The sequence below is a fragment of the Acipenser ruthenus genome, chromosome 18 (assembly GCF_902713425.1).
Source record: "Acipenser ruthenus chromosome 18, fAciRut3.2 maternal haplotype, whole genome shotgun sequence".
NCBI classification, from domain to species: Eukaryota; Metazoa; Chordata; class Actinopteri; order Acipenseriformes; family Acipenseridae; genus Acipenser; species Acipenser ruthenus.
Window position 1 is genome coordinate 33,586,538 of NC_081206.1, and position 26,661 is coordinate 33,613,198.

Genomic DNA, 26,661 nt, shown 5'->3' on the forward strand with positions numbered 1-26,661 from the left:
TATTTTGAGGTTGGCGGGCGGGCATAATGTCGCCCAATCATTTTCAATGTATTCTACAGAAGAAATGAAACAGAGCTCAAACAGTGTATAAGGTAATGTACCCAAAACACAATGCTTCAGTGCTTCCTGTTTACATACACACCCAACCTCCAACTTGAGTTTCCACTATTTGATTAGAATTAGCACTGTTTTAAAAGGGGTTTCTAGCTTTCTGCCAGGCGGTAACTCCAACAAGAGCTGATAAGTGAGCTTATTCAATTCATCAACACAGTGGTGGAGGTGGAGTCTTTTCTTAATGTTTTCATTGGATCCGCTTCCTGCAGCAGCTCCAGTGAGAATGCAGTGTGCTGCACTGATCTCCAGCACTGAATCTCTGCTTGTGAATGTGAGATCTGAATGTGCTTTCATTGGACTCAGATCATTACACTTTTGTCAAAGCCCCCTTTCTTGTGATCCCCTTCTCTCTAATTTTGAGAATCTTTTCAGACCTGTTTATTTTTGTCAGAATCTCCGTTCTCAATTGGGACAGCCTCCGGGACGTCTTGCTTTTGAGATGTCTACAGATTCAAGTGTATTTTTCTTTAAACATGCAGGCGTACTTTGTGATTATTTCTCAGTTCCAGTGGAGTGGGGTTTTGAATTTGACCAGTTTTGCAGTTGCAGTATGTGCTTTTGATTCTGTGGGGTGTTGGAGATTGTTTTCAAAGAGGTGGTGTGCTCGGGGCGTGTCCTCCTTTGTCTGGAAGTTTGAACAAAAAGCTTTGTAGGAAATGCAAGAACTCCAAGTAATGCAGCAAAGGTTAGCTTGGGGCAGCTACAGCTATGTAGACTGAAGAGGCTTTTATTGCAGCCGGGTCATTTCACAGTGATGTGTCGTGTTTCTAACAGTGTACACTGTGCAGTTAGTAGAGGGGTCCTGTAGGGTGCTTTGTAGTGCACTCTGGTATACGATTTCTAATAGTCCAGGGTACACTGTTTGGTACAGATGTGTGAGACACACAAATACACAGCAGAAGATCCAGTACTCTGTTCTGCGGAGCTTCTTCATTTAAAAGCAAGGCAACCTGAATGAATTGCTCAGGTTTCATGTGTCTTCAGTGCATGTTGCTGAAGCATTTTGGCAGACCGCTTTATTCTGCACTCTTACTAATGTTGTGTATTGATGTTAGGCATGCATCCGGCATCTGCCGTAGAGACTTCTCAAGTAGATTCTGTAAGACGTGGTGCTCTTTTGGCACTTTCCAATGGTGTATATATTTATGAAACCTTAGGTGTTTTTTTTTTTGTTTTGTTTTTTTTCAACAAATCGGATTTGCTCAGAAGAGTGACACATTTTAACAGCTGTAGAAATGAACAGAACACTTTGTAAATTGTACAATAAACAATCTGAAACTGCAAACTGCAGGCTGAAACTGCAGCACAGTGTCACTGCTCACTGGACAGGCTGAAACTGCAGCACAGTGTCACTGCTCACTGGACAGGCTGAAGCTGCAGCACAGTGTCACTGCTCACTGGACAGGCTGAAACTGCAGCACAGTGTCACTGCTCACTGGACAGGCTGAAGCTGCAGCACAGTGTCACTGCTCACTGGACAGGCTGAAGCTGCAGCACAGTGTCACTGCTCACTGGACAGGCTGAAGCTGCAGCACAGTGTCACTGCTCACTGGACAGGCTGAAACTGCAGCACAGTGTCACTGCTCACTGGACAGGCTGAAACTGCAGCACAGTGTCACTGCTCACTGGACAGACTGAAGCTGCAGCACAGTGTCACTGCTCACTGGACAGGCTGAAGCTGCAGCACAGTGTCACTGCTCACTGGACAGGCTGAAACTGCAGCACAGTGTCACTGCTCACTGGACAGGCTGGAACTGCAGCACAGTGTCACAGCTCACTGGACAGGCTGAAACTGCAGCACAGTGTCACTGCTCACTGGACAGGCTGAAACTGCAACACAGTGTCACTGCTCACTGGACAGGCTGAAACTGCAGCACAGTGTCACTGCTCACTGGACAGGCTCGGGATTAAAGTGCTGTAATTGAGCAATATGTGTTGCATTCAGCAGTGTGTTTATTGGAGACGATGTGTTGAGTGCTTGTTTTGTTTTGTTTTGTACTGTATGTATAAACAGATCTTGTGTTCAATAGTACAGCTTGCAGTTAAACAGTACAGGTCCACTGGGTTATAAAGCTTAATATTCACTAGAATCTGTTGTTGTTTAACCCAAATCCATGGCAGGCTGCTCATGTGATTGAGGAGCTTGTGAGATGGGTCAAAGTGTACTGTGCAGGTTTTCAGAGGAGCCGCGATCTGTCAGGAGAAACACACAAGAGAATGAGCGTCACATTCGCGATATTCTTCTGCCTTTTCAGTGAGTATTCTTTCCATTCCACACCCTCATGTGCTTGTGTGTGTTTTCCAGTAAAGAATGGATTTTAGAAAGTGTGTCGTCTCCTCAAACTAAATGCAATACTGAAATTGATCAGCAAATAATAGTCTCATTAAGATAATCATTCTATGTATACCATAGTAGCTGCTATAGCAACTTGCTTGTATTTGTTATGGAGCAAAACATAATGATATTAATGAATAATAATAATAATAATAATAATAATAATAAACTGCTGCAGCTCCTGGTCTGCGTCAAAAGAGAACAATGGATTGTTGTGTGTCATTAATTCAAGTTTTCTTTAACTTTGTCAGGTTAGTAATTACCTCTCAAAAGGCTAAAGCCTTCTGTATTCTCTGTGTGAGTTGTGCTGGCTGAAGATGTTCAGCTTTCAGAGTTGTTTCGAGTGCTGTTTTCTCTGCCCTCCCTTTAATGAGACGTGTTGAACTGGGGGTTCATGTTATATTGTATTGAGATCCTGGCTCACGCCAGCAAATATACTGAATCAGAGATATTCAGAGTGTGCTTGAGATCCCGGCTCATGCCAGCAAATATACTGGATCAGAGATATTCAGAGTGTGCTTGAGATCCCGGCTCACGCCAGCAAATATACTGGATCAGAGATATTCAGAGTGTGCTTGAGATCCCGGCTCATGCCAGCAAATATACTGGATCAGAGATATTCAGAGTGTGCTTGAGATCCCGGCTCACGCCAGCAAATATACTGGATCGGAGATATTCAGAGTGTGCCATACAGTAGCTTGTGTTTGGAATCTATTTAAAATATCTCAAAGGGCTAGAGTTATGGAAGATCTCACTGTTTTTTTTTATGTTTCAGGTCTTTCTAATGCTTTGTACAAGCAGTGGATTCCGGACACTAACTTTGAAAATGTATCAAACTGGGACAAGGGCAGAGTGCCCTGCGCTAACGACCGGGTCTATTTTCAACACGATCAGGTATTTACTCTGCACGTCATGAAAAACAATGAACCACGAAAGGAAACACAAGGAGTATTTGGAATAACTTTGTATAGTATTGTGCTGCTGTTTATTTTTTTCTAATTTTTTCTAATTATTTCCAGAAAGCCTCTGTTTATGTCCAGTCCACCCACTCCATCGTAGAAATGGTATGTTTTGTATCAGCCCTCGTTCCTCTCTCTCTCTCTCTCTCTCTCTCTCTCTCTGTGGTGCTGTGACTCTGCTCAATCCTCTCTCTCTCTCTCTCTCTCTCTCTCTCTGTGGTGCTGTGACTCTGCTCAATCCTCCTTGTTCCTCTCTATCTCTCTCTCTCTCTGTGGTGCTGTGACTCTGCTCAATCCTCTCTCTCTCTCTCTCTCTCTCTCTCTCTCTCTGTGGTGCTGTGACTCTGCTCAATCCTCTCTCTCTCTCTCTCTGTGGTGCTGTGACTCTGCTCAATCCTTCTCGTTCCCATGACATGCTCCAGCTGCTGTGAAGTTCGCTGAACTTTCATTTTCACTCTGATTGTCGCTGCAGTTGGGTTCCTTGTTCTTTAAAATAGGATCTCTGTTTATTTGAAAAGGCAGAGCCTTCTGCTTCTTGATAATGAGGCTTTCTGTGTAAAAGCACAGTGCCTGGTGACGACAGTCTGGTTAATAAAAAGCTCCAGTTACAAGCAGTGCAATGATGTGTTGGTGGCAACAGGAAAGGCAGGACTTGGATTTCATTTACCCCTTGACTCGAATGTCACTGAAGTACTGCAGACAGACCGTGACGCTATGTTCAGTGGAATCTGTTTAACTTGTTCCAGGAATACCCTGCTTGCACCACACACTAGCTCAACAGAAATACACTGAACTAAATTCACAAAGCTTGTGCTGTAGGGTGTGTATCTACAGCTACAGCACCATCTAACCCAATTAGACGTGACTGCATTCAATGCTGTCTCATAATCAATATGAAGTGGCACAGAGCAGTTTGATACAGTAGAGTGCTATTGTGATTACTGTATGTACTGTAGCTATTACAATATTGTGTATGTGAGGTATATATTACATATTAACTTGGACATTGTCTGCTGATGCATTTCAAAGCACTTTTAAGAGCTTGCGTGTCCTGTTGTAACATGTCGTCTTTGAATGTTTGTTGGTCAAGAAATGAGTCAATTTAGATAAACAGCAACACTGTGCAGAATTTGGCACAAGAGACCCCTGCAGGTGAAGTGGTGCATGCCAGGCAGGCCGTTCAGTGTTGCACAATGTGTGGCTGGATACTTACAGGATGCAGTCCCAGTAGAAATGATTTAAGAAATGAAAACCGTAAGTCAAAGTCCAATGTTATTTTTAAACTTACATTTTCATCACATTAGTGACAGGTCCATTTATTTTCTTTAGCTCCTCAGTATTTCCTTTCCCTTTACTAGGATTCATCTTCGATCGTAAACAGTAAGCTGGCTAAATGAAACGGATCTGGGTGCTATTTGTATCCTGATTTTTGGCTCTGTTCTGGCAGTGCTGTGTGCTGCAGGTCACTCATGAGATTCCTCTGCACTTAGTATCTGCCGATGGATGGAGAGCTCATCTTGGCGTTCGGTGCTGGATTTGCAGGCAGTGAGGGCGGGAGTGACCCCGGGTGCGAGGGAGGAGGTGAGTCTCATTACTGATCTCTTCCTTGGTCCTGTCACAGGAGCCAGGCTTGGCTGCTCAGTTCTTCACAATGACAAAGACACAGTCCGTGTATCAATGGCTTTATGGCAGTGGTGCGATTTGCACCCTTTTTTGTGTGAAAGGAAATTCAAACCGTTAATGCTGCAACACGAGTAATAACTCCAGAAGTACTTGTGTCTAGTTTCACACCTTTAACAGTTTTTTCTTTTGTTAAAATGGTTGCACTTTGGAGCAAAGCCCTTAATAGATGTGCTCACTCTGTGTCATGAATCAATCCCACATACTGCACGTCACAGTTCAGTCTATTTTAATCTGATTTAAGCTGCTTTACGCTTTCCTGATATACAAGCAGCACTGCAGTATACAGAAGCTATAGAAAGTGTAGTAAACCACAGTGCAAGCCTCGTGAACACACGGTAAAACATGGCAGATATGCATGGAAAAGCTGAAACCACGATGGTAAACACGGTGCTACATGGTATAGTAAGATGAGAATTCATCAAGGGAAATTTTCTAATGCTTTCCCTTGTGTACCTTTCCCTTGGTCTGCAGGAGACAGAATCACCTTTCAGGACCCTGACAGGTACCAGTGGTACGACCCGACCCTGTGGAGAGCAGCCTCCACCCCTGATGACCTGGAGAATGGTAGATTCCAGTTTTCTGTGCACGAGGAGAGCGTCCCCTGCGAACACGACGATGTGATCTTCCTGCCCGACTCTTCGTTCCGGGTCAGCACAGACTCTGATGTGAGCCGCATTTCCCTGAGGTCTGTCTCCATCATGGAGAAGGTGAGGGCCGGTGGGAGAGCCCAGTCCTCAAACAGGGCTAACATGTGAACCAATGTGTCATTTATTTAGAACGTTAACACCTTGGCAACACATAAAGGAAACGCAACAAAGAACAGAGCATTGAACAGAGGCGCTGTACCAAGAGTACAAACAGCAAGCATGAGAGCCAGCTGAAAGGGATCTGAAATCACAGAGCACACCAGAGGAGACCAGAATCTCTCGATCAGGGACGGGATTGCAGTGCGCCAGTGAGTGAGCCCCTTGCCATGGTTCATAGCAGTCTGATGTTCTCTCTTGTGTCTGTGTGTGCAGAAGTTCTCCCGGGAGGAGGAGTTTGCCCGCTACCTGCAGTCCGGCTCGGGGAAGCTGCAGTTCCACGGCAGCGGCACAGTGGAGGTGACAAACCGCAGATGCAGCGAGAGCTCAGGGTGCGACTGCGGGAACACTGCGGTGAGTAGAGGAGGGGGAGGGGCAGGGGCACAGTGCAGGTGATGAACAGCAGGTGCAGCGAGAGCTCAGGGTGCGACTGCGGGAACACTGCGGTGAGTAGAGTAGAGGAGGGGGAGGGGGAGGGGGAGGGGCACAGTGCAGGTGATGAACAGCAGGTGCAGCGAGAGCTCAGGGTGTGACTGCGGGAACACTGCGGTGAGTAGGGGGGGAGCTGGTTGAATGTTTGTTTAATGCAGGTATACAGTGTAAGTAGGATCTGTTGTACTGCAGGTGTACAGTGTAAGTAGGATCTGTTGTACTGCAGGTGTACAGTGTAAGTAGGATCTGTTGTGCTGCAGGTGTACAGTGTAAGTAACCTTACATTGTACAAAACTACAAAACCCATCTCTATCTCCAGTGGCAGACTCCTGAGTCTGTAGCTGCTGCTTCTAATTCGAATCTGAATGTATTTTCAGAACCACGAGCGGATCTGCGCTGCTCTGCACCAGCACTCCCAGTGTCCCGATCTAGAATGCTGGAGCCCCCTGACTCCTATTGGACACTGCTGTGGAATATGTGGTGAGGTGACATCATCTCTACAGAACTCTAAACACACCTATTAACTCCTTATCAGAGAGCATCTACACATGGCCAGTGCTGCAGGGTCTCATGCACGGGGTGATATCTGTGCTGGTATTTTAACACAGCAGTGACTGGCTGATTGAAACCATTTCAGATACTATAATACATATATATATATATATATATATAAAAAAAAAAATACTATAAATGACAGCCTTTTCGTAATGTGAAAGATGCGTGAGATGCTTTTCATGAGAAAAGTTTGGTGAAGTTTTTATTGCTGGGGTGTCCGTTCTGAATCCGACCTGACTGACTGCTTCTCCTCTCCTGCTTTCCAGGTGCCGTCGTCTCCCTGGAGTATTCCCCGGATTTCAATGTGGAGTCCTACAGGAACCGGCTGCTTCATTTGTTTCTGAGCCTGGTAATGTAAACTAAGTGAGCTCATGAGCTCCATATCCCCTCACTGCTCGTCTCCCTGCTCTCTGGTAATGTAAACTAAGTGAGCTCATGAGCTCCATATCCCCTCACTGCTCGTCTCCCTGCTCTCTGGTAATGTAAACTAAGTGAGCTCATGAGCTCCATATCCCCTCACTGCTCGTCTCCCTGCTCTCTGGTAATGTAAACTAACTGGAGCATTGTGCGATGATCTCTGTGCCACCGTTACTCCACAGGTCCAGTTACATTCCCTCATATGATTCTTTTTCTTACTGCTTCCCCACATTATTGACGGTGACCACAGTGATTGGGTTCTGTTTGGAATGCGCACGTTTCTTCATTCCTCTCTTCTTCTTCTTGTTGTTTCTGCCCAGCCGTCGTACAGAGGGGTGCGCATGGCCATGTCCAAGGTGTCCAGGCCCCAGTCCTTCTCATGGCTCGTCCCCCGGGAGGCTGACTCGGAGATCCAGGTGGTGCTGCAGGAGGAGGGGAGCGGCTCGAAGGCTGAAGCTCTAGCCTGGGAGATCATGAAGGACATTCACTCCCAAGGTAACCAGCGGCGGCGCTCAAGGGAGTTCAAGTGCTGAAAGACAGCCTGGAAGTTCCAGCGCTCATAGCTGGAATCAGGGATGTACAAGTTCCAGCCCTTTGCTGTACATAGTTTCCCTTTCATAGTTCAGTTCCAGTTTTCTGTGTGTACACACATCTCCTAAAGGCTGCATGTTCTGCTTGATGAACAGGCTGATACTAAAGGGGACACACTGCACTTGCAAGTGAAATGTTGCATGAATCATGATGCTGGAAACTGTCCCTGATTAGGATAGATGAGACAGCGTTGATGGCTCTTCTGTTCTGTCCCTCTGCCCCGGGTCATACAGTCGACTCCAATCAGGAAATGGATTAGTCCAGTTTCCCACACTGAGGGTTGGATATCAGCAGGCTTCATACAATGTGATCTGAATGGATTTTGCAGCCCCTCTTGTTAAGCCTGGTATTGTATCTGTCAGTGGAGTCCATGTGTGCTCTGTTTGCTTCTTGTTGTTTCAGGCAGCAGCTTGGGGATTGTGAAGGGGGAGGTCCAGACTTCCACGGGCAGCCACGCCAGTGGGCAGGGGGGCTCTGTGGATGGCGGGATGATTGCGGGCGCGGTGATCGGGGTCCTGCTGGCCCTGGTGGGGCTGGGGTCCCTGGTGGTCCTCTTCACTCGAGGGATGATCAGGTGCGTCCCTCCACAAGGACTGGGGCTGCAACCCTAGCATTGAAACAGTGCACACTGCAGTTCTGGTGTTTTAATATATTAACAGGAATCCCTGATCTATGTGGGGTTTCCTAACTGGACTCAGTACAGTGTGGCTCACGTCAGTGCATTGCAGCCTTTACTCTTCTAGGTCGGTACAGTGCTGCGAGCTCCTGTGTGCGATCATAGTTCTCAGACACTTTGTAATCTTTGACTTTCCCTCCACAGGGTCCCCAACCTGAGTTCCCTTCAGTTTGTGAAGAAGGACAGTGACCTCGATAACCTGGGAGACTCAATCGACAAGGGCTTCGATAACCCCATGTTTGACACGTCCCCCCACCTGCCCGCTGTCAGTTTACTTTTTAATTCCATTTCTTTAATGACTTGAAGCATAAATAAGGATTCCCTCGGATGATGCGTGCTCAGTTCTGTAGCTCGGATAGCTCGTTCTTGTTTTGAACCCGCTGGTTGTCTTGCTTCCTTGCAGGACTTGAGAAACCCGGGGATTCTGGTACCTTTATTGCTGAAGTATAGAAGCAGCAGGGGAGTCATGTGGTCACACAGGTGGATAATAAAACACAACTCCAAACTGCACTTGATAGACTAGCTTCATCGTTCACGTCGTACACATATTCACTTTATTGGCACCCATCCTTTTTTGTATTTTGTTTTTATATAATTAAATGGCCGCTGTACAAAGGAATGGGAATTATTTACAAAAGCGAGTGCTGTGTAAAACATATTAACCAGCAGGGGGCACCGTTTCTCAATAGTTTTTGCTGTGCTTTGACTATTCCGTACACTCAGCCCTGCCCTGCAGACAGTGCTTTCACTATAGCCCTGCAGAGACACTGTGCTTTCACTATAGCCCTCCAGAGACTATGCTTTCACTATAGCCCTGCAGAGACACTGTGCTTTCGCTATAGCCCTCCAGAGACTATGCTTTCACTATAGCCCTGCAGAGACACTGTGCTTTCGTTATAACCCTGCAGACACTGTGCTTTCGCTATAGCCCTGCAGAGACACTGTGCTTTCGCTATAGCCCTGCAGAGACACTGTGCTTTCGCTATAGCCCTGCAGAGACACTGTGCTTTCGCTATAGCCCTGCAGAGACACTGTGCTTTCGCTATAGCCCTCCAGAGACTATGCTTTCACTACAGCCCTGCAGAGACACTGTGCTTTCGTTATAACCCTGCAGACACTGTGCTTTCGCTATAGCCCTGCAGAGACACTGTGCTTTCGCTATAGCCCTGCAGAGACACTGTGCTTTCGCTGTAGCCCTGCAGAGACACTGTGCTTTCGCTGTAGCCCTGCAGAGACACTGTGCTTTCACTATAGCCCTGCAGAGACACTGTGCTTTCGCTATAGCCCTGCAGAGACACTGTGCTTTCGCTATAGCCCTGCAGAGACACTGTGCTGTCGCTATAGCCCTGCAGAGACACTGTGCTTTCGCTATAGCCCTGCAGAGACACTGTGCTTTCGCTGTAGCCCTGCAGAGACACTGTGCTTTCGCTGTAGCCCTGCAGAGACACTGTGCTTTCGCTGTAGCCCTGCAGAGACACTGTGCTTTCGCTGTAGCCCTGCAGAGACACTGTGCTTTCGCTGTAGCCCTGCAGAGACACTGTGCTTTCGCTATAGCCCTGCAGAGACACTGTGCTTTCGCTGTAGCCCTGCAGAGACACTGTGCTTTCGCTGTAGCCCTGCAGAGACACTGTGCTTTCGCTGTAGCCCTGCAGAGACACTGTGCTTTCGCTGTAGCCCTGCAGAGACACTGTGCTTTCGCTGTAGCCCTGCAGAGACACTGTGCTTTCGCTGTAGCCCTGCAGAGACACTGTGCTTTCGCTATAGCCCTGCAGAGACACTGTGCTTTCGCTATAGCCCTGCAGAGACACTGTGCTTTCGCTATAGCCCTGCAGAGACACTGTGCTTTCGCTATAGCCCTGCAGAGACACTGTGCTTTCGCTATAGCCCTGCAGAGACACTGTGCTTTCGCTATAGCCCTGCAGAGACACTGTGCTTTCGGTATAGCCCTGCAGAGACACTGTGCTTTCGCTATAGCCCTGCAGAGACACTGTGCTTTCGCTATAGCCCTGCAGAGACACTGTGCTTTCGCTATAGCCCTGCAGAGACACTGTGCTTTCGCTATAGCCCTCCAGAGACTATGCTTTCACTATAGCCCTGCAGAGACACTGTGCTTTCGTTATAACCCTGCAGACACTGTGCTTTCGCTATAGCCCTGCAGAGACACTGTGCTTTCGCTATAGCCCTGCAGAGACACTGTGCTTTCGCTGTAGCCCTGCAGAGACACTGTGCTTTCGCTGTAGCCCTGCAGAGACACTGTGCTTTCGCTATAGCCCTGCAGAGACACTGTGCTTTCGCTATAGCCCTGCAGAGACACTGTGCTTTCGCTATAGCCCTGCAGAGACACTGTGCTTTCGCTATAGCCCTGCAGAGACACTGTGCTTTCGGTATAGCCCTGCAGAGACACTGTGCTTTCGCTATAGCCCTGCAGAGACTTGTCTCGGTGTAACAGCTCATTTCTTCCTCTTCACAGGATCTCCACGGACTGTACTCTGGGTCCGAAGCTCTGAAGGGCATCTCTATCACTAACTCTGGCGTCCACTTTGTTAACCCAGCCTACGATGAAACCGACTTCACTGCCTAAACCAGCCTGCTACCCACCCCCCCTCAACACTCTGTCTTCTAGCTATACAGCTCTGATTGCAATGACCCCTTATCAAAGTGGTAAAACCGCTGTGCTATTACATTCTGATCCTCACCCTTCTAGATCGAAATGCAGCTTCCCATTTTAATTGAGCGCCTTGAGAATCATGTAGGACTGTCAGGCTGTGCCCTATCTTAGTTTTAAATCCTGTCTTCTGAATAGGTTACAATGTGTTCAAATTGAGGACTCCTCCTCCTCCTCCTTCTTCTCCAGTTCCACGGACGTGGCGTCCCGCAGGGCTCTGTTCCTGGACCAGTCTTGTTTTACCTCTATGTGCTCCCCCTGAGCGGTGATATCTGACACGGGAAACTTTCACTGCGATGCTGATGACGCACCACTGTATCTATCTCTGAAGCCAGGTGACTCCACATCTGCAAACACCTTCACTAGCTGTCTCACTGATATTAAGAAATGGATGGCAACACATTTTCTACTGTTAAATTCTGATAAAGCAGAAGTCATAATGGTGGGGTTAAGAAATCAACGAGAGAGGGTAAATCAATGTGCCTGTACAGTGGACAGCTACCCCACTGAGTCTTAAAGATAGAAATCAGAAATGTGGCTGAAGACATATTCTTCTAGTCTGTCCCATACATGATGACTGCTGTTGCCCTTTTCCTGTGTGTTTTATTTGATCATACGTCTGTATTTTACTGCATTTACTCGTGTGCTGCTCTGCTTCCAATGCATACAGCTCTGTACGTTTGCATGTTTTCCATGTGAAGCGCTCTGTGGGAATTTGTTGCAAAGGGCGCTATACTAAAACATTTGCTTGATTGTTTCTAAGAAAGAACTACAGAATAAAAACTCTACTAGTGCAGAATGAAATTGCAGACGGTGGTAAAGAGGCATTGCTGTACTTGAGAGATATTAGAATTGCTACAGGTACAATGGTTTGACACAATGTTGACACCCTGAACTTTGAAATCTGAATGAGTTCTTCAGCATACAAATTGCAGGACAGTCTTTTACAGCAATCTCCCCGACTGTCTTCTGGTGATTAAGATGCAATCAGACAAGATTCTTTTTTACTTTGTGTGAGAATACGATCAAGAATATGATGCTGCCTTCAAATCCAGTCGGTCACACATGAAAGCACGTTGAGAATCACACAGTGTAAGAACGTGTTTCACGCAGCCGGCTCTGTTGGTAGAGCTGGGGCCTCGGGGGACTGTGTTCATTCAAACCCCATGGGAGGGCCGTGTGTCTTCCTTTCATTTTTCAAAGACTCTGTCCTTTTTCCTGAGACTCTGTTTTACAAAACGGGACAAGGTGTCTGTGGTCTAAGCATAATAATATAAAGAGGTTTATATAAGGTCTACTATGCAATGCTCTTACATGAAGCCAAGTGGCACAGTGTGATCATTCATTAGCATGTTGTTCTGTTCTCCTTGGAGTACTGGGTTCAAATCCAACTGACTCCTTCCTTTATTTTCAAAGAATTGGTTAATTTCCAATATAAGCAATGAAAAAGCAAGATCCCACTCAACATAAGGTAAATTAACAAAGTATTTGAAAATAAAGGAAGGGATTTGAACCCAGTCCTGCAAGGAGCAGTGCGCAGCATGCTAGTGAATTAGCGCACTGCCATGGAACAGCTTGCTGATTACACTGAGCTGCCGTTGATATTGCATCTATAAATAAAATGACACACGTAAAAGAAAATGAAGAGAGCAAGAGCACGGTTTAAAGAACTTGACCGCGAATGCAGTGGAAGGGTATTCTTTAGGTGCATAATAGTGCCTCCTGACAAATTATTCAGCAGCACAATTCTACAAGGGCAAGAATACAAAAGAATAGAAGCATAAATGAAACCAGGAACACACCCAAATAGCTCCCTCTTTGTTTATTGTCTGTTCAGAATCTGCTCAATTCAATAATTACAACGATTTCCACTTCCATCCAAAAAGGAAAGAAAGCCGTGGAGTTTCGACTCCAAACTGAGCATCCCATAATTAACAGAAAAAACACAAGCGCCTTGTGTTCAGACGGGTGAAGAACAACGTGAATGTTGAAATGAAAGAACAGCTTCCTTCAGCGAACACCATGTGCCGGTTCAACACAGCGCACGACTGAAGAACCAGCCGACCAATCAGACATGACCGCATACTGGCATGGAAATGGCACAAGAGACACACTAGAGTGACAAACTGGATATGCCAACCATGGCCTTAAATTACAAGCGTCTAATAAAATATTGTTACAAACATTTTGATGAAATGTATTATACTAGGAACAGGAGTTAAATATACACAAGCCAGTGTCACTGTGTAGACAGAAGACTGTCCCACTGCGCAGTGTACAGGAGTTAAATATACACAAGCCAGCGTCACTGTGTAGACAGAAGACTGTCCCACTGCGCAGTGTACAGGAGTTAAATATACACAAGCCAGCGTCACTGTGTAGACAGAAGACTGTCCCACTGCGCAGTGTACAGGAGTTAAATATACACAAGCCAGCGTCACTGTGTAGACAGAAGACTGTCCCACTGCGCAGTGTACAGGAGTTAAATATACACAAGCCAGCGTCACTGTGTAGACAGAAGACTGTCCCACTGCGCAGAGTACAGGAGTTAAATATACACAAGCCAGCGTCACTGTGTAGACAGAAGACTGTCCCACTGCGCAGTGTACAGGAGTTAAATATACACAAGCCAGCGTCACTGTGTAGACAGAAGACTGTCCCACTGCGCAGAGTACAGGAGTTAAATATACACAAGCCAGCGTCACTGTGTAGACAGAAGACTGTCCCACTGCGCAGTGTACAGGAGTTAAATATACACAAGCCAGCGTCACTGTGTAGACAGAAGACTGTCCCACTGCGCAGAGTACAGGAGTTAAATATACACAAGCCAGCGTCACTGTGTAGACAGAAGACTGTCCCACTGCGCAGTGTACAGGAGTTAAATATACACAAGCCAACGTCACTGTGTAGACAGAAGACTGTCCCACTGCGCAGTGTACAGGAGTTAAATATACACAAGCCAGCGTCACTGTGTAGACAGAAGACTGTCCCACTGCGCAGTGTACAGGAGTTAAATATACACAAGCCAGCGTCACTGTGTAGACAGAAGACTGTCCCACTGCGCAGTGTACAGGAGTTAAATATACACAAGCCAGCGTCACTGTGTAGACAGAAGACTGTCCCACTGCGCAGTGTACAGGAGTTAAATATACACAAGCCAGCGTCACTGTGTAGACAGAAGACTGTCCCACTGCGCAGTGTACAGGAGTTAAATATACACAAGCCAGCATCACTGTGTAGACAGAAGACTGTCCCACTGCGCAGAGTACAGGAGTTAAATATACACAAGCCAGCGTCACTGTGTAGACAGAAGACTGTCCCACTGCGCAGTGTACAGGAGTTAAATATACACAAGCCAGCGTCACTGTGTAGACAGAAGGGGGGGGGGGGGGGGTCCATGCATATTTTTATGTAGCAAATCAAATAAAATGTAAAGCAGCGTCTGTTCACTTTTAATAAATCCTATGAAAATGGTGCTGTGATCGTCTTGTGAAATCATCACTTTTTAAAGCATTTTTACATCTCTTGTCAGAAGCAGTGGTTTGTCTATACACTGTAGATTATACCAACAAAAAAAAAAAACATTTAAAAAGATTACCATGTTAACAAAAACGTTACTGAAAATTCACAGTAGTGTCTACTGGTGTTGCATAAACCCTGAATACTCCAAAATATGCCATAAAAGGGTTATTTAATTGTTTTCATTGTAAAAGCGGAGAAGAAGAGCTGTACGACTAGGAATACAGAGAGGGATCTGAAATTAGCACTGGTCTAGGGAGAAGGTCACTTCCTGTAAAGTAACACACTTATTCTGTGGCTCTGGGGTCATTTCTGTTAAGAGAAGTAAGAAATCTCATGAATGATCTGCTTTAAGGAGATCCAGTGAGTGATATACTGCTGTGTTCTTTATTCACAAATGAAACCGCTGCTAAACAACACCGCCATTGCCATTTATAAAGTGAAATCAGAATGAAATGATGTTCGTTTATTAACTTATTTATAAAGTGAAATCAGAATGAAATGACGTTCGTTTATTAACTTATTTATAAAGTGAAATCGGAATGAAATGACGTTCGTTTATTAACTTATTTATAAAGTTAAATCAGGGAATGAAATTTATATTACGCTTGAAATCAACCAATAGACAAACTGAAATCTGCAAGTCAAAACATCCTTCGTATGAAAAGTATAAAGTTAGCATTTACAGGCAATGGAAAGACGTCCTGTTATTAACCAGCCCAAGCAGCCCAATGGATGGGTCTTTCTTTAGCCTGTAATGTTATTAACCAGCCCAATGGATGGGTCTTTCTTTAGCCTGTAATGTTGTTAACCAGCCCAATGGATGGGTCTTTCTTTAGCCTGTAATTACACTGCGGCTCAAGCGGTGTAGGTGACTCCAGTAAACAGCTTGGCTCATCACTGTCTGTTTCAAGTGTGAAGATGAGAGAAGCAGCAGAAGACATTTGCTTCTCCCTCCTGTAATGCTCACAACACTGGATACAGTAGTTTGGCAGGTTCTTTTCTTCACAGCAAGAAAAAATATTGCAATGCCTAACCTCTCACTCACTCCATGATTAATACAACGTTTAGGATTCTGCTGTCAGGAGCTCCACAACACTACAAGAATCTCCCAGCATGGATTCGTTTTCTCCACAGACACGCAGCACCAAGGCTAACGACACTACAAGAATCTCGCAGCATTGATTCGTTTGCTCCACAGACACACAGCACCAAGGCTAACACGACACAACAAGAATCTCCCAGCATGGATTAGTTTGCTCCACAGACACGCAGCACCAAGGCTGACAGAAAGCTAATACAAGCAGGGACTAACAACATGGACTACAGGATGCTGATCAAAATCAACGGGCAGAGAGAGAGGAGAAAACTAAACAAAAGACAAAAACTAAAAATGTTAGTATTCTTGGCACTTTCTTGCAGCAATACAAGTTCAATTGGAGCAGTGTGGATGCTTGCTGTCTCGTATGCATCGTGTGTTTCTGCAGAGCTCTGGCAGTGGGATGCGTCTGAGAGACGGCCCCTCCTGCCTCACACGTCGAAGGTGGAGTGATCCAGGCCGTCCAGAGTCAGCTGGCTCCTGTGGGGGGAGTTGGGGCTTGGGGGGCTGCTGGGATTGGAGCTGTTGGAAGGGGTTGAGTGCTTCGTTGAATCCGAGTCCGGCTTGAAAGAAACAAACACAGTGAACTCCCTCAGATACATTCACAATAAAAAACTAAAAACTAAAACGTATTCGCAATGAAAGGTACTTTTCAACGTATGCTTAATAAAAGCGAATGGGAAGGAGAACACACATGAGGAAAGCTCCTTACCTCCTTCTCGAAATCCTGGTCAGGGTCGGAGATGCTTCGGGATGAGGATGACACGGCACCACCGAATTCCCCCCCTCCTGAGGTACACAGAATAGTTTATATGGACAAAACTCAAAAATAGTCACATTTTCTCAAATTATGTCAGCAGGAGAACCGTGCAGAATTGCGCACAGAGCATTATTCTCCTACTGTAGGCATTCAAGAAATGTATTCATTAAATTAGTGAAGTGCTCCCCCTGCTTTCTTCCACAGCACATGTTAGAATCTAAAACATGCTCGATTAAAAACTGGAGCACTACATCAACAGCTGTCATCTTTCACTATGCCTTGCAGGATATTGTAAACACCTGGTTCACACAGCATATAAACGAGCCGAGCGCACGTGCAAACTGCACTGTGAACACAAACAAACTCGGTCCTGCAAAAAAATGGAAAAGGACAAAAAAATAAAAAAATATGACCTAGGTCCCTTTGCTTGCAGATAAGTGTGAACAGCAGGCACACTGATACATTGTTTCAAACTAAACGAACCAGACCGAGTCTGTTTGAAACTGACCCAGTGTGAATGCAGCCTTACTTACTGTCTGGGGTTGGTGTTAGGGTCAGAATTAAAGGGTTAGTGTTAGGTTTAGGGTGAGGGTCCATGTGATGGTCAGCGTGAGGGTCTGGTTTAGGGTCGGGTTAATGGGTCTCGGTGAGGGTCAGGGTCTGGGTGAGGATGAGGGTCAGGGTCTGGGTGAGGATCAGGTTGATGGTCAGGGTCTGGGTGAGGATCATGTTTATAGTCAGGGTGATGGTTAGGGTTAGGGTCTGGGTCAGGTTTATGGTCAGGGTCAGGTTGACGGTTAGGATCTGGGTCTGGGTGAAGGTTAAGTTGATGGTCAGGGTGAGGGTCAGGGTCTGCTCTGCTCTTACCTGAAGCGGTCTGGGTGATGTAGGTTTTGCTCCTGCTGTGTTGATGATGGCGGGACATGCTGGATGAGACGGGCCGAGGTCTCTCTCTGCACGGTTCCTCCTGCGATGGTGGCAACACGCTCTGCACAGACACACACAGAGAAGGACTGAGAGTCTGCAGGCTGTCCAAGCAGGGTAAGGATCATGCAAACCTCTCTTTGCAGGATGCATGGTCTTCACAGTGTTCAGCAAACTTATTATTGCTATATGATTTTTAAATAAGATGCCTCAGTTGCCAATGAAGCTGCTCTCCCCTCAGTGTTATTTCTGCTTTGCCCCACAGTAAGCACTGCTGGCAGGAGGGGCTCTGCCCACAACCTCTCCAGCTGCACGCCGTGTGGAAAAGGATCCAAATCTCTTTCTCCCTCCCCGAGAAGAAAGGGCACCTCATCCACATGCATGGGGTACATGAGATGCAGAAATAGGACCCATAGTACTTTAGATTCAAACCTGTGTTGCTGAGCAGTCCCTAAAATGCAGTGAAGAATCCCCCACAGCAACACAGCAGCAGCATGTTTCTCAGTGTGCAGTACAGGCCACACACAATGAGAGCACTCCAGAGAGCAAACCCGCTTCAATAAACGCACCAATGATTTGTGTTTAACAAGATGAGGCGTTCAAAATAATAACAATAACAATAATAATAATAATAATAATAATCAAAAGGACCACTTCAAAGAAAATGAACGGCTGTTATAACCACACAGTGAATACTTACTGTAGATCCCACCCCACAACCCCCAATATATACTGTAGATCCACTGCACAACCCCCAATATCTACTGTAGATCCCACCCCACAACCCCCAATATCTGCTGTGGATCCACCCCAAAACCCCCAATATCTACTGTAGATCGCACCCCACAACCCCCAATATCTACTGTAGATCCACCGCACAACCCCCAATATCTACCGTAGATCCCACCCCACAACCCCCAATATCTGCTGTAGATCCACCCCAAAACCCCCAATATCTACTGTAGATCGCACCCCACAACCCCCAATATCTACTGTAGATCCACCGCACAACCCCCAATATCTACTGTAGATCCACCGCACAACCCCCAATATCTATTCTAGATCGCACCCCACAACCCCCAATATCTACTGTAGATCCACCGCACAACCCCCAATATCTACTGTAGATCCACCGCACAACCCCCAATATCTACTGTAGATCCACCCCACAACCCCCAATATCTACTGTAGATCCACCGCACAACCCCCAATATCTACTGTAGATCCACCCCACAACCCCCAATATCTACTGTAGATCCACCCCACAACCCCCAATATCTACTGTAGATCCACCCCACAACCCCCAATATCTACTGTAGATCGCACCCCACAACCCCCAATATCTACTGTAGATCCCACCCCACAACCCCCAATATCTACTGTAGATCCACCCCACAACCCCCAATATCTACTGTAGATCCACCCCACAACCCCCAATATCTACTGTAGATCGCACCCCACAACCCCCAATATCTACTGTAGATCCACCCCACAACCCCCAATATCTACTGTAGATCCACCGCACAACCCCCAATATCTACTGTAGATCCACCGCACAACCCCCAATATCTACTGTAGATCCACCCCACAACCCCCAATATCTACTGTAGATCCACCCCACAACCCCCAATATCTACTGTAGATCCACCCCACAACCCCCAATTCACTGGAATATGCAGTAATCAGGATTGGTTTGTTTTTTTTAAGTAAAAATTTCTTTTTTTTTCATTTTTAAAAACTACATTCTCTTTGAAGTAGTCGCCTTTTATTAGTTATTCTTTGAATTTGAAAGGTTTCCTGATTGAAGTTAGTCAGGATCTGAAAAGAGAAGAGCTGCCACTTTGCCACACAGCCACACAGTAAAGGGACAGGAACACGGCAGGTTAATCAATTAGTCTGTTTGTAGGTGCTTTGATAGTTACATGACTTCACAGAAGAAATGAAAAGGATGACACAGATGCATTCCTGGCAGGCAGGCTGGGGGTGGAAGTGGGGGACAGCTATTCCTACCCTTGCTAAGGAAGAGGTGGAGGGAGAGGAAGAGGAGGAGAGCAGTGGGAGGCCTTGCAGTGAGGAATGGTCTTTCTGAAGATAGATTTCAGCACAAATAGGGCTCATGTGATAGACGTGCTCAAAGCTGATTGGAGGAGAGATCAAAGCATGGTGTCGAGAGGATGAGGGGGAAGGAAATTCATTCTGCTACGTCAACAGAAACAGAGAGAGAGAAAGAGAGAGAGAGAGAGAGAGAGGGAGAGGGAGAGAAAAGGAAAGGAAGGAGATACTAGTTAATTCCTCCAAAAAAGAAAAAAAAAAGTGTAACATCAAAGAGCTAGGACTTTCGTGCACTGATTTCATTGCTCACTCTGTCACACAGCCACCTGTACAAACTGCACTATGTTCCTAACCTCAGGAGAACACCACAGTGACGAAAGAGGACCTCCCCTTGCAAAACCGCTGCGTTTAGAGGGGGATTCAAACACACAAGAGCTTTGAGTTGCTATGACGAGTACTGCAGCAATGGCAAATCCCTTTCCAGGTCAGCAGAAAGTAAAAGAAGTTTTGCTTGTAATTTCACAGAAACGAGGCGAGCTGAATGAAGCGGTCCTCATGTATTACCAATGGGAGATCCATGAGCACTTGCATCCCATCGCCTGGCCCCATGTGAGCCACGTGATTGAAGTTTATTGGGTTGGAGATCATCTTGGACCTCAGTCCCGGGTCTCTGAGCATCTCCCTGTAATAGAAATATAAAAACAACATGTAGACAGATAAGGGTGACAAGCATGCTGATAAAGTGTCTTGAGCTGATGCACTAGACATTCACCTCTGGGGGCCCGGGTTCAAATCCTGCCTCGGCCACAAGTGATTTGAGTATGTTCTGTAATCTCTACATCACCCTACACAGTCCCTCCTGGTCACAGCACCACAGCACCATGTGTCCCAGTTGGCAGTGACTGAACAGCAAGGCTCAGGATTCAGGGGCAGGGTTCACAGAGAGGCTTACACAGCGTCAGACTGCAGCCGCATTCAGAACAGTGGAGCCAGGATGTCGCATTTCCACCTTAATCTGGGAAGCTCAGTCCCTGGACTCCCTGCGTGTGATGCTGCAGCCCCTCCTGCCTCCCAATAGTTACTGATCAGATTGATAATCTCACCGGCGCTGCTGCAGCCTCTCCTCCTCCGGCACCTTGAACACAAACCTCCTCTTGCTCCGGGTTCGCACCATTTGCTTCTTGCTGTTATCAGAGGTCTCCGGCACGGCAAGGTCAGCAGCTTCTAGGAACAATACCACTTTGAGATTTGTGACCTCAGAGCCTTTTATTAAGGGCAGGGCTCTCCTCCCTTCTCATTCCAGGAGATTTAAATTGATCCCACACTTAGACAGAGAGTAGAGAGAACCTATCAAACTCTTAACGAACAAAACATCAGAAGCTCTACGCTGAAATGTACTTCCATTAATTACACTAATTAGGAGGAAATACCTTGAACTTGTTCTTTTTAAACTATCCTTGATTTTCAATAACTACTCTTCAACAGTTTTTTTCAACACCAATTTTAAAAATGAAGGTGGTAGAAATCAGGCTTAAACCCTAAAATCAGAAAGAAGCAAGCAAGCACACCAACCTGAATAGCTGCTGCTGAAGTATATGAGCCTGGGCTGCTCGGAGCTGAGCAGGTTGAGAGTCCCCGGCACGTTCAGCGGGCGGATCTGTGAGGAACAGGAAGCTGTGTGTCAGGAGCAGCGTCACAGAGAGCGGAGAGGGGCTGGCTGGCTGCTCAGGAGATCAAACGCACTCACCTTGGTCAGAGCAATGGTCTGGATCCACTCCATGCTGTTCACATCGAAGACATCCAGCCCGTACTCACTGTACACTGTCAGGTAGGAGGAGGAGGAGCCTGTCACAGAAGAGCACAGGCACGTTCAGAGCACTCACACGCCCCACAAAGCAAACAAACAACAAGCAAGCAACCAAGCAGCACAAACCTAAATACCACCAGTCAGGAATTTGAACATAACTGAAATCTCATTACATAAAGTGCCATTGCTTTAGCATATTCCTGGTTTTCTTTTATAGTTCGTGTCACTAGCTAAAACAGATACCCTGTGCTTAGAATCACAGTTTCACTTGAACAAGATGACAACCTGCAGCAAGACTAAACAGCACTGCCGGAGGGACTCTTATGCTGCACTAAAAAAATAAATAAGAAGGGAGCGAAAGCACAACGAGCTGAGGGGAATAAAGAGACTACAAGCCAGTAAAAACAGATACTTAAATGGGGCTTTGGGGCGCAATGTGTTTGTTCACTAGCTTTTAACAGCTGGATTCATGGCTTTCACTGCGGCTGGTACCACGTGTGGAATCGATTGGTGGCGCTGATGAAGGAGGACAGTCACCACCATCCCAAATCAACACCCAACTGAGAGTCTCTGTTTGAGATGCGCCTGGTTCCTACCAGCAGGTCCTGAGATGCACTGGGGTTCACATACTACCCACCCGCCTGCACCAGGACTGGTATTGGACCTATACTGATCTGAGAATACCAATGGTGACATTCAGGGGGCCCTCACAAGCCAGTGTTGTGGCCAAAAACCCTAGAAGTAAATCCACGTACTGCAAGCCAGAGGCGTGGCTGGCCACATGAGCTCCTGTGTGCGTGACCTCCTCCCCTGCAGGTCCACGTAGACGCCCAGCTGGCTGAAGCAGAGCAGATTCTCCTCCGGCCCGACCTCCACAATGAGCAGAGCGTCCAGGGGCTGCTGTCCCAGGAAGGCCAGCGAGCCGTCGCTGGGGTTCACCAGGCTGGTGGTGGGCCCCTCCCCCTGGACACTGAGCAGGCAGAATCCCGAGGGGTAGCCCACACACAGCCGCCCTCTCAGCAGGGCCATGCACTGCACGCTGCCCGGGGCCTGCACCTCACACAGCTTCCTGTGATGGGGTTTGGTTCTGCTGATCTCGTAGCACTGCACCTGCCTCTTCACCGCCACCAGCAGACAGGTGGGCCCGCCGGGCCGCAGGGCGCCCGTGATCAGAGCCTGGCAGCCCTTGGTGTCCGGGAGCTTGATGTCGAAGTTCGTGTCGCCCCCGTCCAGGGCGGCCCAGGGGAGCAGGTGGACATGGTGGCTCCGGCCACACACCAGGACAATGATCTTCTCTTTGGGAATCAGCTCGATCTGGTACACCTTCTTGCAGTCAGCAGCTCGCACGATCACTGAGAATACAGAACAGATATCACAGCTCTCATCCTGGGGCAGGACACATGGTAGAAAACACTGAACAGCAGCACCTTTCAGATACTCAATTTAGACTGATCGATGGAGAGACAGATACTGTAGATAGTGAGATTGACAAATAGAGAGACAATACCATTTTCTTTTTTTTATGGCATCTTCATATATTTAAGTGCTGAATAACTTCGGAGGGAAGTTTGCATGATGAAATGTGGAAAGTCAGATATAAGCCTTACCATCTCTTGTGACTTCCACAACATACAGACCGTCCTCCGTGCCAAGCACGATTCGCTCGCGGTCTATGAAGAGGAAAAGAGTTCTGTTAGCAGAGAGCTGAGAGCACAGCACATGTGAGACTCTCAGGGTTACAGCCAGGCTCAAACGAGGGCACAGCCTGCTGTGACTGCAGTGCCCATTTACAGAGAAGGGGTCCTGCCCTGGCCAAAGGAAATGAAGTACTGAAGGAAGGCTCTGGGTTCTCAGTACCCAGCTTTATCCACTAGGCCACACTGTCTCCACAGAGCAGGCTGGATCACTCTTCAATAACAAGCTGCTAGCCTTCGATACAGCATTACTTCAGATTCTCTGTATAAACCTGTTCACTTACCCCAGTCCAAGGACATCCACGCCCCTGGACTTTCTATCATTGCACACGCCTTTGAAACGGTTCACTTTATTCTTATGAAAATTGTTCTGAAGCTCAATCTGCCAAGAGATTTGTAATCTCGCTAAGTGCTGCAGTCCCTGCTTGGTTATATAATTTGCTCAGTGGAAGTGTATTACCTTGAGAGTGGAGCACAAGGCAGACAATAAATCTGCAATGAATACTGCAGCTGCCAAGAACGCCGTCTCTGTGGAGTGAAGAGGCTCAAGCAGAATGGAGAGGCTCGGAGGCTCCGTTCTCAGCACATGCATTAGAAGCACTGACACATCAACTGCTGTACCATTAGGAAATGCAAGCATTGTACCTAATGCAGCTAACTGCTACTTTCCACAGACATATCTCAGCCCAGTCTATTGTGTACCCTACCTACAACAGCAGCAGACAAGGTCACTTTAATAGCAGGCAGGGTGCTATCGTAGGCTTCTTGTGGAATATGCACCACCCTGTTCCTCAGCTGGTTCTTCTTCAGGATGTTCTGCAGCCCTTCAAGGATTCCAACCCATTTCCTCTTCTCTGCCTCGCTCTCAGCCAGAACCAGGAGGGAGCAGGTCTTGGGAGGGGAGCTCAGGAGAGACGACGTCACCTGGAACACACACAGCATTCAGAATGGGCTTTCCCTTTAAGAGCAAATACGGGCCACAGGCCAGTTAAAATCTCCTGCTAGCAAGTGGCTCTACTTCCCATTACAATCAACGGTTAACAATATACCCCCTTCAAGGGAAAGCAATGTGACCCACCTGTAATCTTTAAACACTGATATGATGCACGCAGGCCCCACCCTGTGTACTGAAGAGCACTACAGTACTCACGATGCTACAGTACAACTGAACCCAGCAGTGCCAGTGCAGATTAACTCAGGTTATCATTCAATTATAGTTCAGTTCTGTGTGAAAGTATCAAACCCCTCCAAGAAGTTCAGTTCTTACATTTTTTACAATTGCATTGCTAAAATGTCTTGCTGGGACAGAGTCCACAGTGTGCGATGCTATAAACCGGTGTCCCAGACTTCATACTGAACACTACTATCCACAAGACCTACGCTCCACCTTGCCATTACTATCCTATTTCAAACACATGCATCTACAGCATGCACATGTCATTCTCTATCATTTTACTCTGTGCACTATTTTACAGCATGACTGTCCAGCACACTGTATTTTGTTTTTTAATTGGTCAGGGTCAGTGGTCTTCAGTCCCTAGAATTAGTCTTTATGAATCAGCCCACCATGGGTATTGGGCTTGTCCTTCTCTTGCTCTCTCAACATGTTTTGGAATGAAGCGTACCCTGAATATACACGGCACATCCTTTCGAGTTGCATGGATCACATCCGACGCCAGCACAGAGCTCACAGAAAACTCTTCATCTCTGTAAACACAGAACAAAAGGAATAAACCCTGCATCACTGAGCCCCTTCACCCAGGAACGCTCCCCTCAGAGATCTTACTGTTCAGCACAGTAATACTGGGCTTGGATCAGCTAAGCACAGAGGTGACTGCAATGCTACTGCTGATAATACAGAGAGATGATTCAGCTGTCAAGAAGTCAGGAAGTTCATTTGCAATAAGCATTACATTTCTCATGCTCTTATACTGTAGGCAGGTGCATGTTGATGTTACTGTAACACTGAGTATATATACAGTAGAGGTTACTAATAAAATGAAACTACTTTACATTCACAGCACATGGTACAGTATGTTTAGTTTAGTTGTATGGAAGTGGATGGGAATACATGACAATGTACTGTAGCTTTATATTAATGACAACATTTTAGTTTGTATTAAAAAAAAAAAAAGCATAGTAGTTACATTAGCATGGTGTTTTATTATCATTATTGGTAGCCAGAAATGTCAGGTTATTACCACAAAGGTAATATATGAAGCAGATTTCAGTAGGCTTTACAATTCGAAACCTTTGGAGTTTTCTTTTTGGCAAATTAGATTTTTCATAAAAAGAGCAAAGTCTTCTATTTACAGGTTTGTGTGTAGGCACAACTGTCCTTAAGATGTCCTAAACATGCTTCATGCCAACACAGGCACACAGGCAGGCAGACAGATACACGCAGATTTCAATGAGGCCAGCTCGCTACCTGAGATCCAGGACTTGGCTGGCTACAACTCCAGGCTGAGTGGACTTCCCTTCAGGAACATCATACAGAAAGAGTTTACAGTCACACACCACGGCATAAGCACGCTGCCAGCCTCTCTTCACTCCTGTGGGCTTTGGGATCTGAAAACAGACACAGGGCTCATAGGAGAACAAAAGCCAACCTTCTTACAGTCTTGTTTTAGACTGAATGACAGGAACTTCACAGGGTGAATCGCAGCTCCTTCTTACCCTGACGTAGCCCTTGTAAGCTGTGCCTATGCCTCTCTGCACATCGATCCCCAGGGGTCTCTTGGCTTGCTCTGGAGGGATTGGGCAGACCAGGGGGGCATTGTCCCTACAGGACACGTGGCAGATGAAGGAACACACTGCAAAAGGAAAGTCAGCTCTTCAATAACATGAACACTGCACCAGCAAGAACAGCCAAAACACACAGAGCCACGAACACTGCACCAGCAAGAACAGCTAAAACACACACAGCCATGAACACTGCACCAGCACACTACCCAGTATGAAACTGAAATCAGTACAGTGGATGTAAAGTCAGTACAGTGGATGTAGAGTCAGTACAGTGGATGTAAAGTCAGTACAGTGGATGTAAAGTCAGTACAGTGGATGTAAAGTCAGTACAGTGGATCTAGAGTCAGTACAGTGGATCTAGAGTCAGTACAGTGGATGTAAAGTCAGTACAGTGGATGTTCTGCTAATAAAGATCCAAGTGTAGGCTGGAAAGCAGCTTTTTCCTGGGATTTGGAGTCAGAAGTTCATTAAGGAAGACTGTCCTGGGCTTTACTTGCAAACACAATGAAAGCAGTGAGACAAGACTCACCATCGCAGGCGTAGCCCTGGCGCATTAACCCCACCATCAGGGAAGTGCAATGGGTGCACTGGGTGGGACTGGAGAATGTCTTGATACTGAGCTCATGGGCTTTAGGCTGGAAGGCAGAGCAAATCAGTGAGACTTTAGAAGCGTCTTGCATTGAGAGTCCTGTTGGACAAGCGAGTAAGCGAGTATACCAAAAAACACTAGACAAAAAAATATGTTTTTTATTCCTTTACTCTGATTTTATTGTTGAGTTTTTAAAGTTTCTTGTCTTCAATTCAGTATTCAAAAAATTATAATTATGAATC

At 46.5% G+C, this 26,661-nt stretch overlaps 2 protein-coding genes across 15 annotated transcripts in view; one reads left to right on the top strand and one right to left on the bottom strand.

Annotated features, from left to right (window-relative positions):
• Positions 1-77: 77 nt before the first annotated feature.
• Positions 78-12,034, top strand: LOC117406444 (protein amnionless-like). 2 transcript variants are annotated; one of them, XM_058992151.1, is made up of 12 exons: positions 78-2,368; positions 3,225-3,343; positions 3,469-3,513; positions 4,899-4,989; positions 5,563-5,798; positions 6,111-6,248; positions 6,704-6,806; positions 7,148-7,230; positions 7,619-7,793; positions 8,292-8,463; positions 8,710-8,830; positions 11,036-12,034. In XM_058992151.1, exons 1-12 carry the CDS (start codon positions 2,332-2,334, stop codon positions 11,144-11,146), a joined length of 1,431 nt encoding a protein of 476 aa, XP_058848134.1. In that variant the 5' UTR covers positions 78-2,331; the 3' UTR covers positions 11,147-12,034. The 2 variants fall into 2 exon arrangements, with proteins under 2 accessions (XP_058848134.1, XP_058848135.1); XM_058992152.1 differs by lacking the exons at positions 78-2,368; positions 3,225-3,343; positions 3,469-3,513 and adding an exon at positions 3,648-4,662.
• A 1,003-nt stretch (positions 12,035-13,037) lies between these two features.
• Positions 13,038-26,661, bottom strand: part of LOC117405858 (serine/threonine-protein kinase MRCK beta-like) — a 64,281-nt gene continuing 50,657 nt past the window's right edge. For 5 of the 13 annotated variants that reach the window (XM_058992139.1, XM_058992137.1, XM_058992138.1 and 2 more), the window contains 15 exons: positions 26,360-26,465; positions 25,762-25,898; positions 25,514-25,653; positions 24,711-24,792; positions 23,793-24,009; positions 22,999-23,061; positions 22,147-22,743; positions 21,332-21,429; positions 21,157-21,241; positions 20,688-20,808; positions 20,149-20,266; positions 19,543-19,731; positions 17,476-17,596; positions 16,561-16,637; positions 13,038-16,411 (listed from right to left, as the gene is read on the bottom strand). In XM_058992139.1, coding sequence (XP_058848122.1) covers positions 16,280-16,411; positions 16,561-16,637; positions 17,476-17,596; positions 19,543-19,731; positions 20,149-20,266; positions 20,688-20,808; positions 21,157-21,241; positions 21,332-21,429; positions 22,147-22,743; positions 22,999-23,061; positions 23,793-24,009; positions 24,711-24,792; positions 25,514-25,653; positions 25,762-25,898; positions 26,360-26,465 — 2,283 coding nt within the window. In that variant the 3' untranslated portion in view covers positions 13,038-16,279. The remainder of the gene's footprint in view (positions 16,412-16,560; positions 16,638-17,475; positions 17,597-19,542; positions 19,732-20,148; positions 20,267-20,687; positions 20,809-21,156; positions 21,242-21,331; positions 21,430-22,146; positions 22,744-22,998; positions 23,062-23,792; positions 24,010-24,710; positions 24,793-25,513; positions 25,654-25,761; positions 25,899-26,359; positions 26,466-26,661) is intronic. The other 8 variants (XM_058992144.1, XM_058992136.1, XM_058992146.1 and 5 more) reach the window with 4 other exon arrangements.